The 18,371-nt window shown below is 47.7% G+C and overlaps 1 protein-coding gene and 1 long non-coding RNA gene across 2 annotated transcripts in view; one reads left to right on the top strand and one right to left on the bottom strand.

Moving 5' to 3' along the window:
* The window catches only part of Stk10 (serine/threonine kinase 10), a 100,031-nt gene that overhangs the window by 9,982 nt on the left and 71,678 nt on the right, over window positions 1-18,371 (bottom strand). The window contains exons 10-14 of the mRNA XM_052758993.1: window positions 16,958-17,088; window positions 10,894-11,017; window positions 10,414-10,593; window positions 3,038-3,130; window positions 828-957 (exon numbers count right to left, since the gene is read on the bottom strand). Coding sequence (XP_052614953.1) covers window positions 828-957; window positions 3,038-3,130; window positions 10,414-10,593; window positions 10,894-11,017; window positions 16,958-17,088 — 658 coding nt within the window. The remainder of the gene's footprint in view (window positions 1-827; window positions 958-3,037; window positions 3,131-10,413; window positions 10,594-10,893; window positions 11,018-16,957; window positions 17,089-18,371) is intronic.
* Window positions 6-9,020, top strand: LOC128123050 (uncharacterized). Its single transcript, XR_008222562.1, has 2 exons — window positions 6-643; window positions 6,994-9,020. It is a non-coding gene; the product is annotated as an uncharacterized LOC128123050 (long non-coding RNA).

Raw genomic sequence — 18,371 nt, 5'->3', positions numbered from 1 at the left:
TGCGGAGGACACCACACCCACACGGTGAGGGGCAGACAAGGCCGGACACAGAGCAGGTCTCCCACGCCCTCCCCCTCCGCCAGGCCTCCTGCTGGAACTGATAACCCACGCCCTGGGCTCAGCGGAATGGGCACCTGGACTAGCTCACTAGAGCACGCCGGCTGAGCAGAGCCCTAGAAACCAAGACTAAGAGACGACAAGCCCCAGCAGCCTGGGAGCACAGGAGGAACTGCTGCAGGTCAGCAGGCAGGGAGTGAGCTGCAGCTGGGATGGGACCAGGGCCTTCCTCCTCCACCAAATGGCGCAAGCATACCCCTAGAGGGAATGTTCTTCCAAGACATTATTACAGAAAATCTACATTAACCTTCCGTCTTTTCCACTGGGTAAATGGAAAGGGCTCTGATGGAGAACCTGGGCAGAGACGACTCGGCCGAGAAATCCTATGAGGAAGCAGGGCCTTGGCCGGCACTGAGTCTGCTGGATCCTTGGCCTTGGGCTTCACGGCCTTTTTGTTGCTTCTAAGCCATTTGGACTGTGGAATCCACTTACAGTAGCGTCAACAGACCAAGAAGCACAGGAACGCCCCCCAGTGTGGTTTCCTCACTACACATTAGGATCCTAGAAGGAGCTAGCTGTCTCCCAGGTGAGGATGGGCATGGGGTCAGGTGTGGAAACCGACTCGCACACAGCAGGGCAGGTGGTGGAGACGCAAGCTGCCGCCTCCGTGCGCTGTGGTAACTGCTATCCTTGTCTCATTCCTGACTTCCTGGGGGCGGCGTGGGAGGGCTGCCTCTACTTCCACCATTCGGGGTGACCCCGAGCCCCACCTCGGAGGAGCTCCTGCTTCTTGCTGAGGCACTCCCGCTCCTTGTCACAGATCTCACGCCTGTTTTCTATGGTGAGCTTCTTCATGGCCAGCTCCAGGTCCTCCTTCTGCTTGGCTACAAAGTCTCGGTCCTGCGGGGAGGGACAATGAGGCTTTACAGAGATGGCTTGGGTGACTTCTCTCTCTCTCTCTCTGTGAAGATAAGGGCCTGTCTGCCTCTCTCACCGGCCCTGGTTTGTTCGTTTAAATGGTTTATTTTATGTGTGTGAGTGCTGACTGGCATGTATGTGTATGTATGTATGTACAACATATGCCCAAGGAAGGGCACTGGATCTCCTGGAACTGGAGTTACAGGTGGCTGAGCTGCACAACATGCGTGCTAGGAACCAAACCCAGATCTCCTGCAAGAGCAGAAAATGCTCTAAAACCGCTAGACCATCTCTGTTTTATTTTTATTTATTTATTTTTTAATTTTCTTTCTTTTTTTTTTTTTTTTTTTTTTGGTTTTTTGAGACAGGGTTTCTCTGTAGCTTTGGAGCCTGTCCTGGACTAGCTCTGTAGAACAGGCTGGCCTCAAACTCACAGAGATCCACCTGCCTCTGCCTCCCGAGTGCTGGGATTACAGTTGTGCACCACCACCGCCCGGCAGCCCTGTGTTTTAAAAAGTTATCTGCTCATAATAATTGTACAGGTGCATGGGTGCAGTGTGCTGTTTCCGCACATGTGTGCCTATGTACTGAAGATTTTGGGGGAATTCCTATGTCTAACACCTCAGATATTTATCATTTCTTCATGTAAAACATGGAAGACCCTCTTCTTGCTGTGTTGAAAATATACATTATTGGGTATGGTCACCCTTCTGTGCTACTGAACACAAAACCTGTTTCGTCTACTAATAAGCAACCTCACTTGGTTAGAGAGACAGGTTGTGAGGTACACTGAAAGGACTGGGAAGTCTGGAGTCAGATCAAACACTAAGCCTCACCCCACCACCCTCAATTCTGCAGCGTCACCTTTCTGAGCTTTGATTTTTTTCTGCAAATGGGAAACCAAACAGCTCCTACCCCAGGTACCATGAACACTTGACCAGATCATACGTCAAGCATCTGTAAACGTGGGCTCTGACTGCCTGCACCCAGGGCTGAGGAGGCAGAGTGTGCAGAGACCCCAGAGTGGAGAACACAGGAGCATCCCAGCAAGTGGTGAGAGGCTGGACCGAGGGGTGGGGTCAAGTTGGGAGGGACTAGGAGGGGCTGGGGGGCTGGGAGGGGCTGGGGGGCTGGGAGGGGCTGGGAGGGGCTGGGGGGGATTGGGAGGACCAGCAGCATCAGGCACAGTGAGGAGGGTCTCAGCTCATGGACACACGGAGAGTGCTGAAGGGTTTTAAGGCCCAGAGCTGAGGGAAGGAAGGGTGGCAGGGCCAGATTTGGATTCCATGTTGACAATGCCCGCTGAGCCGAGAGAAAGAAGTGCAGGAAAGCAAGAGGAAGCAGGGAGAATAGCTGGGCTGGGAGAGCTGCACCATCGGTGGGGATCCAGCAACAACGCTGGCAGACTCATGGGTCCAAAGACTGGAGAAAAATGCATGCGTGGATGGATGCATGGATGGATGGATGGATGGACGGATGGAAATAGGTGTGTGTGGTGTGTATCTGTAGTGTGTGTTTTAGTAAGTATGTATGTATGTTATATGTTCGGGCATATGAGTGTTGTGTGTTTATATAGTGTGTTATATGTGTGGGGAGCATGTGTCCTGTGTGCGTGCGTGCGTGCGTGCGTGCGTGCGTGTGTGTGTGTGTGTGTGTGTACCACATTTCAGGAGGTGATGTGGAGGGAAAGGACGGGTCAGGAATGGCAAAAGTCCTGGCCTGCAAACAGGCTAGAGACAAGTTCCTCCTCGGGACATAAGAACAGAGCCAGGTCTGGGAGATGAAGACACCACGTAGGCAGGTACTGATCTTGGTTGAGAGGGGATGTGACATACAAACAATTCGCAGTAGAAGGCAGGACTAAGTAAGGTACAGGCTGCAGCGGCCGGAGACGACAGGGCTCACTGTCCGGGTACAAGGGTCATCAGGGAGGATGGCCGATGAGTGATGGGCTAGATTTAGGCACTCAGAACAGGAGGTGGATACTCAAGCGGCAGGTCTGGGCAGGTAAGGGGGGACCCGCTTCATGACTGCGGCCGAGTGACTGAGGCTGGGGACTCACAAGCAGTTGCTTCTTCTGCGAGTGTTCTTCCATCTTCTGCCTCATGCTCTCTTTCCGCTGCTGCCGGGGCAGTTTCTCAACCTCATTCTTCACCTGCAGCAGACAGCAGAACATCTTAGACCAGGGCCCTTCCGATTCTGGATGCACTATGAGTTTCGGTCACACTTGACCCATGAAATAGCTATCCCACAGATATGCGGTCAATATCTAAGGTCTGTTTCTGCTTCTATGGGAGCATGTCCCTCCGCTGAGATGCTGCTGACCCTGAGGTGCAAGGGGTGGACTCCCTCCAGCTTTACGGGGCTCTAGGGGGGCAGGGGATCCAACACTGTCAGTCTCAACAACACTGTGTCTGACCAACACTGTCTGTCTGGCCAACACTGTCTGTCTCAACAACACTGTGTCTGGCCAACACTGTCTGTCTCAACAACACTGTGTCTGACCAACACTGTCTGTCTCAACATCAATGTCAGTCTGATGTTTACAAAACACTCCACCCAGCACACAGAATAACAGCCTTTTCAAGCATGCATGGCACATTTACTAACAGTTCTAAAGCATAAAAAGAATCTTAAACTTTAAAAAATTTCATAGCAAAATTTAAGGAGCCCATGGGTCAAAGAGGAAGTTGCAGAGTATATCAGAAAAGAATTTGAGTCAGGCTGTGGTGGTGCATGCCTTTTATCCCAGCACACAGGAGGCAGAGGCTGGCGGATCTCTGTGAGTTTGAGGCCAGTCTGTTTTACAGAACAGTTCCAGGACAGCCAGGGCTATACGAGAAACTCTGTCTCAAAACAAAACAAAACAGAATTTGAACTGAATAAAAATGAAAATACAGCCCATCCAAGTTTCTGAGATAAAGTTAGTGCATAGAGGTAAATTTGAGCATTAGTCCTCAGAAAAAGAAGAAAGTCTCCAATCAGTTATCCAAGCTTCCACAGTAAGTAATCTTATAACAATAAAAGCAATTTAAGTCTAAATCAAATATAAAAGCAGAAATCAATAACAATGAAAACAGAAAAACAGCAGTGAAGATTAGGACTGAGCAGAGGTGGCATGTTTGTCCTGTATACACGTGGGTCTTGGGGTCCACCCTTCCGAGTCACAAAACTAAGAAAAAAAATGAAATTTAAAGAAGGAACGAAAACAATGAAACCCTTTGAAGAGTCGGTAGAATTAGTCGTCTTCCGCTCTGGTCAGTGGAGAGGGAGGAAGAACAGTGGAGGAAGCGGAAGATGAGGAAGGGAACGAGAGAATGGAGAAGGGAGACATTACCAGGCCGGGAATGGAGAGCATCAGTGGAGATCCTACAGATCCAAGAGTTGCTAAGAGAGCGTCACCAACAGCACATAGATCCGTAGACAACAGACAAACGCCTGGAAAGACGGAAAGTACCAAAGCCATTCAAGAAAGAGTAGCTAGCTCAAGCCACACAGGCATCATAGAAAACCAAAGACCAAGGTCCTTATTCACAAAGATTCAAAATTCCTTCATAAAATACTGGCAAACTGGGTCTTGTAATATATAAAAAGAATAATAGATAATGACCAAGTGAGGGTTCTTTTGTTTGTTTTGTGTTTTTTTTTTAATTTATTTGTTTTGTGTATATAGATGTTTTGTCTGTATGTATGTCTGTACATGCCTAGCCAGAAGAGGGTGTTGGATTCCTTGGCACTGAAGCTATGGATGGTTATGAGCTGCCATGTGGGTGGGTGCCGGGAATTGAATCTAGGTCCACTGAAAGAACAGCCAGTGCACTTAACCTCTGAGGCATCTCTTCAGCCCTCTGTTTTTTGTTTGTTTGGTTGGTTTTTGTTTTTTCAAGACAAGGTTTCTCTGTGTAGCCCTGGCTGTCCCTGGCTGTCACTCTGTAGACCAGGCTGCCCTTGAACTCAGAGAGATCCTCCTGCCTCTGCCTCCCGAGTGCTGGGACTAAAGGCATGTACCACCACGCCTGGCTTGTTTAGTTTTTCTCAGACAGGGTCTCACCATGTAACTCTGTCTGACCTGGAACTTGCAATGTAGACCATGTTGGCCTCAAGCTCACAAGAGATCTACCTTTTTCTGCCTCCTGAGTACCAGGATTAAAAGTACGTGCCACCGAACCTGGGTGTAACCAAATGGGTTTTATACAAAGAATGCAAAGCTAGTTTAATATGTGAAAATCAAACAACTCATGTCAACAAACTACAGAAGAAAAAAATCGTATGATTATATCAACTGATTCATACAAAAAAATTAAAATATTCAACATTCCCTTATGATAAAAATCTACTCATAAACTAAGAAGAGAATTTCATTAACTTGGTCTGAAGGCATCTACAAAAACAAAACAAAGCCAGGATGGGGCTGCAGGTCTTTTGTGCAGCCACTCAGGAGGCGGGGGCAGGGGCAGGGGCAGGAGCAGGGGGCGGGGCAGGGGCAGGGGCAGGGGCAAGGGCAGGGGCAGGAAGATCTCTGAGTTCAAGGCCAGTCTGTTCTATATAGCCTGTTCTAAGCTGGCCAGACTCACTTTGTAAGAACCTGTCTTTGAAAAAAAAAAAAAAAACAGAATCAAATCAATGCTCTGGTGCTAACATCAGACGTAATGAGGAAATATTGCATGTGTTCCTTTTGAGACTGGGAACAAGGAGGAAGGACATCCACTCTACTATTTCTAGCCAACTTCCTGCTGGAACCTGAGCCAGCACGATACAGCAATAAGAGGCATATCATTTGAACAGAAGAAATGAAACTGTTTCTGTCTATACAGAAAACCTCAAGGAATCTACCAAAGAAAAAAAATACTAGAATAAGAAGGCTAGATACAAGACCACTGCACAAAAGCAGTATGACTCTATACGCTAGTAATAGCTAAATTGATACTTTAATTTCTATTTTACTTTATGTGCATGGGTGTTTTTCCTGCAAGCATATCTGTGCACCACTTATGTGCCCGGTGCCCCACAAGCAGCCAGAAGAGGGAATTGAGACTCCCCAGAACTGGAGTTACATACGGTTGTGAGCCACCATGTACGTGCTGGGAACTGACCCTGGGTCTTCTGGAAGATCAGCAACTGCTCTTAACTGCTGAGCCATCTCACCAGCCCCCTAAATTGATCATTTTAAAGCATCTTATGAAAGTATCCCCAAATGACGTAAGTATAACTCTAACAAAACATATGATGGACTAGTATACTAAAAATGAAAAATCACTAACAAAAGTCATCAAAGAAGACCCAAGAAAGCACGTGTATAAATGCCTGTGGCAGAAGGGCTCAGAGGTGCTCAGATGGCCACTCACCCAAACTGACCTGATCAAAGTCCTGCCAGGCTTCTTTATGGGATCGGCAAGGCGATGTGACAATGTGTATGAAAAGGCAAAGGGGCAGAACTGCCAGTGACAGGGCTCACGCCACTTGATGTCAGGTTTACTAGGAGTTTGGATCCCCAGACACTGGAGTACTGGTGAGGTGAGGGACAGACAGAAGAACCCTGCATGACATGCAGACCCAGAATGCACCACACCCAGATCCACTTATATATGTTCAATTCCTTTTCCACAAAGACAATTTAGCAGAGGAAAGTAAGCATTTCTAACATACAATGGCTGGGGCAGGCCTCCCTAGCCAAACCCATTCACACCTCATCCAGACTTCCCTAGCCAAACCCATTCACACCTCATCCAGACCTCCCTAGCCAAACCCATCCACACCTCATCCAGACCTCCCTAGCCAAACCCATTCACACCTCATCCAGACCTCCCTAGCCAAACCCATTCACACCTCATTCAGACATCCCTAGCCAAACCCATTCACACCTCATCCAGACATCCCTAACCAAACCCATTCACACCTCATTCAGACATCCCTAGCCAAACCCATTCACACCTCATCCAGACCTCCCCTAGCTAAACCCATTCACACCTCATCCAGACCTCCCCTAACCCAAACCCATTCACACCTCATCCTTTACAGAAACTCAACTCAAAATGCTCTCCCGTGGAAACAGAAAACCAAACATGGCAAACTGCTAAAAGACTGCATCCCATAGGGCTGGGGAAGGATTCCGTGGTTTCTTAGATAAGCCACTAAAAGAATTCGACCCCAAAAGGAAACAAGGAGGGCTATAAGACAAGCCATGTGTGGAGAATACATGCATGCAAAATAGCATCTCACAAAGTACAGTCCCAAACATAAAGAGAACTGTCAGACTTCAGTCCAAAGAAACCAGTCTCCCAGCTAAATAAAGGAGCTGGAGAGTTTCGAACAGACATGTCACCAAAAGTGACACAGGTGCCAAAGGAGCAAGTGAAGAGACTCCTCGTCCCTCGTCACCAGTGACATGCAAAACCCAAAGTCCACAGGGAAACGCCACTCCACACCCATCAGGGTGGCTAACATAAACAGTATAGTTGACAAGACCAAGTGTCGGGGAGAAGGAGCAACTGGACCACTCCTGCGTTGCTGTGGATACGGAACAGATTCGGAGCATCTGGAGGAGTGTGACATGTGCTTAGCATCTGAATCCCAAAACCCACCAACTTAGCCTGCTTCATCCTCTCTTCCAATTCCCAGGTTTTTATAAAATGGTCTTGGGTTTTGCAGGCTGAGTCTGGTCCCATGTTTTCTGGCCTCTCTGCTTTAAATGGATTTCCCATCTGCAGCATGATGGAATCTGGGAACCTGAGAGAGAGGAGGCTGTCCCATGCATTTACAGGATGTCAGCAGTGTCCCTGGCTGTGACATCAACAGACTGCTCCACTCCATCCCCAAGCTGTGACACCCACTAGATGTTTGTAGACACTGCCAATGTCTCAGAGAGCTGGGGACAGAAGACTCCTGGCTGAGAAGTACAGGTTTACATAAAATTCCTAAAGGAATACTTCATCTGTGCACCTTGGCCTCTATATCAGGTGTGGCGTCCTGTCCCAGCTCAGTGACCGTGAGAGCTATCACACAACTTAAGGGCTACAGACTTAGAGCTGTGCTTTTACAAGCTGATGGCTTTGGTCTGGGGGACAGAAGATCAGAAGCAGCAACAGGAGACAGAGCCCAGGCTCTGAGTTTTCTGTTAAAGACATGGAAGACACAAGCGACATTCTCGTCTCTGGTGATGGAGGGAGAAGGCAGAGGAAGAAAGGCAGAGCCCTGAGGGGCCACTCCTCAAAGAGGCAGACCCGAGGACTCATGGGGACCTTTGCATGCCAGCACGGCTCTCTGGCAGAGCTGTGCAATGGGCAGGCATGGCAGGCTGGGAGACCGAGTTCCACGCAGATAAGCTGCATTCCAGGACAGTGACGTCCTCGAAGTTACTGAATGTATTGGTGTCCCATTTTTTTCCCAACCAGAAAAACAACCTAGTTTTTAACTGAGACGTTCCCAGGGTTCCTTCCAGGGATATGATGTGCAGGGGCTAGGGAACTCTGAACCACTTAATAAGCTGAGCTTCACGACAGGGACACATTCTGAGAAACGTCATTACACAATTTCATCAGCATGCAAACGGGGGAAAAACCTTGGGAAAAACCTAACGAACTGACTTTCCCCTCACCACAGCTCCCTGGTTCAGCACGGCGACCACTGGCACAGCAGTTTACATGGCATGGGAAATTATGAATGACCTAGAGGTGACTGAAGGCGCTCAGGAAGGTGTGTGCGGTTTGTATGCAGAATGCACCGTTGTACAGATGCAGCAGCCGTGAACCTGTGGGTGTGCCCGAGTGAGTCAGTCCCTGAGCGGGTCCTGAGGAACATCTATGTGGTTCACTGAACTTAGTGCTGGCACCCCAATGAGCTCTGGAAAGAGAGAGTACACAGGAGCCTCCAATGAGTTGCTGAAAAGTAGGCCATGCTCAGACCACAGCAATCAAGCTTTGCTGCCTGGAAGAATAGTTCCAAGGATGCAAGCTTACTAAATGGCATTGTCCTGCTGAGAAGCTGAAAGGGCACAGAAGTCAAGCTGCTTCTTCTCATGAAAACTTTCAAATAAAACAACCAAGAGAGGCCGGGCGGTGGTGGCGCACGCCTTTAATCCCAGCATTCGGGAGGCAGAACCAGGCGGATCTCTGTGAGTTCGAGGCCAGCCTGGGCTACCAAGTGAGTTCCAGGAAAGGTGCAAAGCTACACAGAGAAACCCTGTCTCGAAAAACCAAAAAAAAAAAAAAAAAAAAAAAAAACAACCAAGAGAAAAGAAGAAAAGTCAAACTAAACCAGGGATGTTGGTGTAACTCGTGTGGTAGGGAACCTGTGTAGTTGGAGTTTCTTAGCCTGGCTGCGCACAGGGCATCAGGGTCTCAAGAGCGGCCCACGCCTCCCGATGTTGGGGAAACTAAGGGCTGGGACATCCTTCCACAGACTCCCAGGAGGAAGGAGGTGAATAAGCAGATGGCAGCACCGGATGTGGGAGCCTCAGTTTCCAGCAGAACACAGCCTGCCAGGCTAAGGGTCTGGGAACCCGGGTCCTGTCACTCAGGGCCATGCATCTCCTTACCTCCCCCTTCCAACCGAGGGGAGGAAGACAGCCAGAAGAGGGCAGAGCACAGGGCACGGAGTGTACCAGGCCTCTCCCGCATCACCTCCCCTTGTGGGAAGAGCATCTCCAGTTTTCCAGTTTTCTCTTTCATCCTCTCTGCTCTCTTTCATCTAAGAGGATGTGAAAGAAGCTAAGAGAAGCCACTGAGAAAGAACCCAGCTGCGGGGAAAGCCAACCCAGGAAGTGGCATCCAAAAGACAGAGAAAGGACTAGTGTCATGGCTCTGTGGCTGGGGTACCAGGGCCCCAGTGTGGCTGCCCCAAGGACTTGGGGTAATTGCGCCCTGCAGCCCCTCTGTTAGGAAGGGAAGCTGTGCTGGCTATTTTTATATCAACCTGACACAAGCTAGAGTCACTGGAGAGGAGGGAGCCTTAGTTGAGAAAACACCTCCGTAAGATCAGGCTTTATGGGGTTGGGATTAGCTCAGTGGTAGAGCGCTTGCCTAGCAAGCGCAAGGCCTTGGGTTCGGTCCTCAGCTCCAAAAAAATAAAATAAAATAAATAAAATAAATAAAAAATAATAAAAAATCAGGCTTTAGGCAAGCCTTAATTAGTGAGTGATTTGGGGAGGGCCAGTCCTATTGTGGGTGGTACCATCCCCAGGGTGGTGGTCCTGGGTTCTATAAGAAAGCAGGCTGAGCAAGTCATGAGGAGCAAGCCAGCAAGCAGCACTCCTCCACGGCCTCTGCGTCAGCTCCCGCCTCCAGGATCCTGCCCTGTCCTCCCCCAGTGACAGACTGACTGTGCAGGGAAGTGTAAGCTGAAACAAACCCTCTCCTTCCCAAACTGCTTCTGGCTGTGGTGTTTTACCACAGCAACAGAAAGAGCAGAGGCCCTGACCCACGCCCCCAAGCACTCCATCACCTCCTTCTTCATCTGCTTGAGTTGCTCTTGGAACTTGGCGTAGTCTCGATCCTGCTCCAGGCGGATCCTCTTGGCCTCTTCCTTGCGGCGCACGCCGTGGTCCTGCTCCATCTTCTCCACTTGCTGCTTCTGCTGCCGCTCCAGGTTCTCTAGCTCCACGTCATAGAATTTCTTCTTGGCCTGGAAGGTGCACAGACTCAGAGGCATCCCACAGAGCCACTTCATACCTCAGCGCCTATACCAGACCCAGGCTTGGACCCCAGCCCTGTCGCCCTTTGCTGTGTGACCCAGGACAAGTTATTTAACCTCTCTGAGTTGTTTCCTTGTCTGACCTGGCAGGACAGTGGCACGGCACTCCACCTCTAGAGGTGTCCCTGTGAGACTCAGGGTCACCGGGACCTAACCACCCCCTTCTGCAACACCGCCACCTGAAGAAAACACGGACACCCGAAGACCCTGGATCTGTCTCCTCTAACTCACATTGATTTCTTGTTCAAAACGTTTGTGCATTTGCTCCAGCTGCAGCTCGTGCTTGTTGCTCAGCTGGGTCTGGTTCCGATGTTCTTCTTTCTGCAGCAGCCGAAGCTCTCGGAGTTCCTGGCGCCTGCAGATGAACAGACACAAACATTTCCTAATGAGAAGGGGGCCTCTGAGACCACAGTGTTCACAGCCTGGGCCATGGAGGGATGGATTGTGGAGGAGAATCCCACTGACTCAAGCAGAGACACAATCAGGATTCAGGCTTCATTTGATATTCTGACAGACAAAAAGGTGATCATCCTTCATATATAAAGAGCATTTACAAATCACTAAGGAAGAAGGAACTAACTGCAACCCCAAAATAGGTACATAACATGAAAAGATATAAAGCAAACAAGTGCAAAAATAAGAAACTTTAAAATTATCCATATGATATGAAATACAAATATAAAAGAAAAACATTTCATTGAACAGACAAGCATATAGGGGATTTCTTACTCCATGTGTTACTAACATAAATTATTAGAACATTTTGAAAGATACTGGCAATAACCTTTACACCTTCTGACACCCTAGTTTCCAATCACTTCTGGATTGGATGAGGATGTTTGTAACAATGTCATTTATAATTAAATTTCACCCCACTGGTCCAAGATGGAGGAAATATCCCTAGAACACCCCAAACTATTTCTATTCTGGAATGCTAGAAGCTTCATTCAAAGCAATGATGACGTCTGCAAAGCCCTGGCCTTGGGGTGCTTTGAGCCTCCTCAGTACCCAGCAACCCACTCTTCGCCAGCAGTCCCAGGAAACTACAGCGTGCAGTGAAAACTGGAGTGATTCTCAGGCGGAATCTCTGCTCTGCTCCTTGTCCACTAGAGACCCACTGCGCGCAGCTTTCTATCAAGAACCATGGTCTCCTCACGCGCACCTGAGGAACAGGGTCCCCTAGGGAGGGCTTTGAGACAACTGGAGTGCGTGAGGCTCTTTCAGCCATGCGGCTTTGTCTCACACCTTCCTTCTCTGTCCCTCTCTCGTTCTCACTGAGTCCTATTCCTCTTCCCTCCTGGCCACTGCCCCAGCCTAAGCCAGAGTCTGACAGTCCTGGACAGTCTCCCCACCTCCCAAGCCCATTTTACCCTTCTACAGCTAACACTTATACAGTAGCCAGAGAAACTGTCCAGACGGGACATCAGGACCCGTCACATGTGCCATTCCCCTTCTGCTGTGCCTTTCCCTCACAGCTCACAGACCTCCACAGCCTGGATCCTGCCCCCTCACAGTCCCCAGTTCCACGCTCCTCTGTCCTGGCATTCCATACTGTAGTCCCGTTCGCTAAGATCCTGACACAAACCAGGAGTTCACCCACCAGGGCCTCAGCAACCACAGATTCTCTCAGGACTTCCCTAGCTCTGGGATTCACCTCATCTTTCAGCTCAGGGTGGTGATGGTGAGGTCCCTATGAGCGATCTCTGCACAGCCCAGGCATTCACTGTTGTATCATTCCTTCCTTCCTTCACAGTGCACAGCACAATCAAGAATTAGCTTGTCGATACCACTAAAATCAGGAACAAGACAAGGCTGTCCACTCTCCCCATATTTATTCAATATAGTACTAGAAGTTCTAGCTAGAGCAATAAGACAACAAAAGGAGATCAAAGGGATACAAATTGGAAAAGAAGAAGTCAAACTTTCACTATTTGCAGATGATATGATAGTATACATAAGTGACCCCAAAAACTCTACCAGGGAACTCCTACAGCTGATAAACTCCTTCAGTAAAGTGGCAGGATACAAAATCAACTCAAAAAAATCAGTAGCTCTCCTATACACAAACGATAAAAGGGCTGAGAAAGAAGTCAGGAAACATCACCCTTTACAATAGCCACAAATAATATAAAATACCTTGAGATAACACTAAACAAGTGAAGGACCTTTTGATAAGAACTTTAAATCTCTAAAGAAAGAAATTGAAGAAGATATCAGAAAATGGAAGGATCTCCCATGCTCATGGATAGGTAGGATTAACATAGTAAAAATGGCAATTTTACCAAAAGCAATCTACAGATTCAATGCAATCCCCATCAAAATCCCAACACAATTCTTCACAGACTTGGAAAGAAAAATACTCAACTTCATATGGAAAAACAAAAGACCCAAGATAGCTAAAAGAATCCTGTATGATAAAGCAACCTCTGGAGGCATCACCATCCCTGACCTCAAGCTCTACTATAGAGCTATAGTAACAAAAACAGCTTAGTACTGGTATAAAAACCGACATACAGACCAATGGAATCGAATTGAAGACCCTAACATTAATCCATGCACATATGAACACCTGATTTTTGACAAAGAAGTCAAAACTATACAATGGAAAAAAGAAAGTATCTTCAACAAATGGTGCTGGCATAACTGGATGTCAATATGTAAAAGATTACAAATAGATCCTTATCTATCACCATGCACAAAACTCAAGTCCAAGTGGATAAAAGACCTCAACATAAATCTAGTTACACTAAACTTAATAGAAGAGAAAGTAGGAAGTACTCTTGAACGCATTGGCACTGGAGACCACTTCCTAAATATAACACCAACAGCACAGACCGTGAGCACAACAATTAATAAATAGGACCTCTTGAAACTGAGAAGCTTTTGCAGGGCAAAAGACACGGTCAATAAGACAAAAAGACAGCCTACAGAATGGGAAAAGATCTTCACCAACCTCACATCTGACAGAGGATTGATCTCCAAAGTATATAAAGAACTCAAGAAACTAGACATCAAAATACTGAACAATCCAATTGAAAAATGGGCTAAAGAACTAAACAGAGAATTCACAAAACAAGAATCACAAATGGCTGAAAGACATTTAAAGAAATGCTCAACATCCTTAATTATCAGAGAAATGCAAATCAAAATGACTCTAAGATACCACCTTACACCTGTCAGAATGGCTATGACCAAAAACACTAATGACAGTCAATGTTGGAGAGGATGTGGAGCAAAAGGAACACTCCTCCACTGTTGGTGGGAATGCAAGCTTGTACAACTACTGTGGAAATCAGTATGGCGGTTTCTCAGAAAATTAGGAATCAAACTACCTCAAGCCCCAGCCATACCATTCTTGGGCATATACCCAAGGAACGCTGATTCATACCACAAAGATACATGCTCAACTATGTTCATAGCAGCACTATTTGTAATAGCCAGAACCTGGAAACAACCTAGATGCCTGTCAACTGAAGAATGGATTAAGAAAATGTGGTACATATACACAATGGAGTACTACTCAGCAGAGAAAAACAATGACAGCATGAAATTTGCAGGCAAATGGATGGAACTAGAAAAAATCATCCTGAGTGAGGTAACCTAAACCCAGAAGGACAAACATGGTATGTACTCACTCATAAGTGGATTCTAGATATAAAATAAAGAACAATCAGACTACAACCCACAGAACCATGGAGACTATATATATATATATATATATAGCATGGGGGACCCTAGGACGACTGTGGCTTATAATAAGTTTTGGTTTTACTCAATTACTGAGCAAGCCTCAATGAAACATTTCACAATTAAGATGGGAATACATACTGTATCAAGCTGATAATAGAAAGGTGGATAAATTGATTAATTTGAAAAAGTGAAAAATGAAAAAAAAAATAAAAGAAAAATTTGAATTGTTTAAAAAGGAGCCAAACAAACATATTTTGCTGGAGTAAAAAAAAAAAGGCGGGGGGGAACTGGGGACTCATCATTCCTCTCCACATTCTATTCTTTCCCTTGTTTTATATATTAAATTTTTTATCGGTGGTTTCTGCTGGAGTATCCACTGCAGATAAGCACTGGAGGTCTCCTGTTGCAAATCACCCTCTGGAACGATAGAAGGATCTTTCTACTGGCACTTGAAGGAGACCCGATCTGGTGTTGGTGTAGGCCCCGGGGTTCTGTTTATGTCTTTCCTCAGGACAATGAGGTTCCTCTTTGGATTCCTGAGCACTGTGTGTGCCCCGTGGCTGCTGCTGAAGGCCAACGTGACAGAGACCTATTGGGCCTTTGTGAAAAACTCTCCCCTTCTGATGCCAATGGGGATTGAGAGCCCAATATGGCCAGCTTTGGCAAGCATTAACGTAAGCCTAGGAACTGTAGCCATGCTTTTGGATTCTCCAGAAGAGCTGCCAGCCTAAGTCGTGCTGGGATCAAGAAAAATGGGCCTTGGTGGTTCGTGTTCCTGGAGTTGTATCCACGCCAGTGGATGTCCACACGCTCCAGAAGAGAATTTGACATTGCTGCTGCCGTTGTTGCTGTTATAGCAGGGGCGGCCACCACTGCTACTATTTCTGCGATTACCATTTCATAATTGCTTACTACAGCTAGCACAGTGGAGACCCTGGCAGCAAAAGTAGCTACCACAGTTAGTTAATCTTTCATTCTATTGGGCATGATAAATTTAATTCAATAGTTATATACATCTTGATTGGCTTTGAAAATTATAAATTTATAAACTCAAGTTCCATATGCTTTTGGGATACCATCTTACAAGGACTCTAGTTTGCAGTAAGCCTCGTTAAGGAAGGGAATGGCTCAGTTGCCTTTAGCCTACTGGCTATGGGTGGGATAGGACCTCTGTTGGTCTTTTCTATGTCGAACACACAGATTGCAAGCCCAGTGCCACTTTGAGATCTTTGGCAGCAGTTAACTCTGCAACTCTCACATGATTGAGCCTGTATGATAATGAGTATTCAGAGACGGGTAATGCCTGGGGGCGCTCACCAACCTAAGACAGAGCGCCTGTGTGGCCTGGGCAGGCGTCTCCATGACGGGTAAGGTGACCTGCTGATGTCCCATGCAACCTAAGTCAGAAGCTCATTTTTTAGTAAAAGGGGGACCTGTAGGGCCCTGGCCCCTGTTTTGGGTAACTGTCGCCTTGCTTGCTGACCATGACCTTGATATCCTCCCTATGCTAATTCCCTGCCGGGTTCCACCCTCCTGAATGCTTAAGGGAAGTTCCTTGTCTGTGTATCCTGCATAATGGGCGTTAACAGCTTAGATGCAAGATTGTAAAACATCGGTAGCGAATTTCTGCCCTCTGGGGTTCTCCCATTGTGCTGTAAGCCTGTATTTAAGATCTCTTCCCTCCTTCAATAAACAGCATTCGGCATTAAAAAAAAAAAAGGCCTGGAGAGATGGCTCAGAGGTTATGAGCATAGACTCCTCTTCCAGATGTCCTGAGTTCAATTCCCAGCAACCACATGGTGGCTCACAACCATCTGTAATGAGATCTAGTGCCCTCTTCTGACCTGTTGTCATACATGCTGTATACAAAATAAACAAATAAATCTTAAAAAAGAATTAGCTTGTGTCTTGTGTTTGGGACCCATAGGTATAAATTCGACCCAGGGGATAGCTTCATGTATCTGGATGTCCATTATGTCCCACTTGGTAGATGATGCATGAATCAACAACTGGGTGGATGTATGGGTAGACAAATGATAAGTGAAGAGGTGGGTGGGTGGACTGAATGGGTGACTAGACAGACGGGGAGACAAGTACAGACAAAGGGAGGTGGATGAACAGACGGATAACTGGGTGGACAGGTGGATACAGGGGTAGATGGATGGATGAACAAACAGATCAGTGGAAGGAAAAATAGAACAGTTGGGGGTTCTGTAGATGGGAGGGATAGCTGATGAATGAGTGGATAGCTGAGTGGGCGGATGGATGGATGGATGGATGGATGGATGGATGGATGGATGGGTGGATGGATAGAGATCAGATAGACAGACAGAGGAGCACAGACATGGATATGAGACAGAGGTTGGGCAGATGGGTCACTGGGCATGTAGATGAGTGAGTAGATGGACAAAAGAGAGAGTGGAAGATGGGCGGATGTATGGGTAGATGAACGCAGGAGGGGGTCTTAAGTAAAACCACTTTCCTTTTGCCTCAGTCTCCCACTTCACACTGTAGACAGGCAGCTGACCCACCCAAAGGTCCAATGCCTAGCCCTCTCAGGGCACCCCCCTCCCCGGTTCCCACACTGGTGCCTCCCCGGACTTGCCTGAGAAATCTCATCTCCTCGTCTTTCTTCTCATCTTCACTGATGATCTTGGAGGTGGTGATGCTCACCTCCACACCGTCCACCACAAACCTGCGGGTCCGCTTCAGGGTCTTGTTGTGCAGTTTTGAGCCCTGGCAAGGAGAACGTGCCCAAGCTCAGCTAGAAATCCACAGTGGGGACAGGGTGAGGGCCACAGTCTGGGCCCAGGAAGGATGAGGCCACCCACTGTCCCCTTTCCTCAAGCTTCCCAAACAGGGCCTAAGCGGCTGGCCTTAGACCCCCTTCCTTCAGCTGGTCTCAGCTTCAGACACTTCACAAAGCTCTCACCTCATTGAGGCATTCTAGTGAAACACAGCCTCAGCATCAAAAAGGGCTGTGTTCATCCTCACTGGTCACTGCCGGCTTTGTGACCCTGGTCTTGCCTGAATCTTGGCTTTCTCCGCTTTCCATGGAGTATTAAAACAGAACTGGCCTCCCTGGGTGGCTGTGAAGATTTGATGAGAAGCACATGGGGCACACATGGCATAGGATTTACTTCTGCTTGCCAGTCAAGATCACAGACCATGGATTTGGTGGCCTCAGCTAGCAAGCCACAGCTGTGGTTGTCCAGAGCCTCATGGGACCATTCCTCCCATTTATCTCTTTCTGTGAATAACCACACACTCCACAAAGGCTGCTTAGGCAGGACCTCCCGGCTCTGGGAGGTGTCATGGTGGAAGTACTCAGTTCTGACTCACATGAGGGCTTAGGGCCCTACAGTGGTTATCTGATGACCTCTGTCCTGCCCCCTGCCTCAGAATTTTCTGCAGACTCCCTTCCTACAAGAAGGTAGCTCTGCCTCTGCAACATGGCGCATGGGCCTTCCAGCCCCATCAAGAGGAGTGGGCACCCCAAGGTGGCTAAGAGTTGGCTCCTTGCTCTGTATGCTGCTGCCCAGCCCAGCTCACCTGGGCCCCAGGCACTCGGTGCCTTCTTTTTTTAACGGTGCTGGGGATGGAACTCAGGGCCATGTGCACGTACAGTAAGTACACTATCATCATGCTACATCTCCAGCACCACTTAGCGCCTTTTAGGAGGAAGTACAAGATGATGCTTCTCCATAAAAGCCACTGGACGGGCCCAGGCGGGCAGTGGTGGTGCACACCTTTAATCCCAGCACTCGGGAGGCAGAGCCAGACGGATCTCTCTGAGTTCAAGGCCAACCTGGTCTACAGAGCGAGATCCAGGACAGGCACCAAAACTACACAGAGAAACTCTGTCTCAAAAAACAATAACAACAACAAAAACAAACAAGCAAACAAAAAACCTGCTGGCCACAGCTGGGCAACTACAGTTCATGACAATCTGTGTCAGTTCTGAAGAAAAGAAAAGCTTCCATGGACACATCTGTTTGACCGAGCCTCTTCGGATCCAG

The sequence above is a fragment of the Peromyscus californicus genome, unplaced genomic scaffold, assembly GCF_007827085.1.
Source record: "Peromyscus californicus insignis strain IS unplaced genomic scaffold, ASM782708v3 Scaffold_3__1_contigs__length_106647218, whole genome shotgun sequence".
Classification (NCBI taxonomy): domain Eukaryota; kingdom Metazoa; phylum Chordata; class Mammalia; order Rodentia; family Cricetidae; genus Peromyscus; species Peromyscus californicus.
This window is presented reverse-complemented; position numbering and strand designations above follow the sequence as displayed.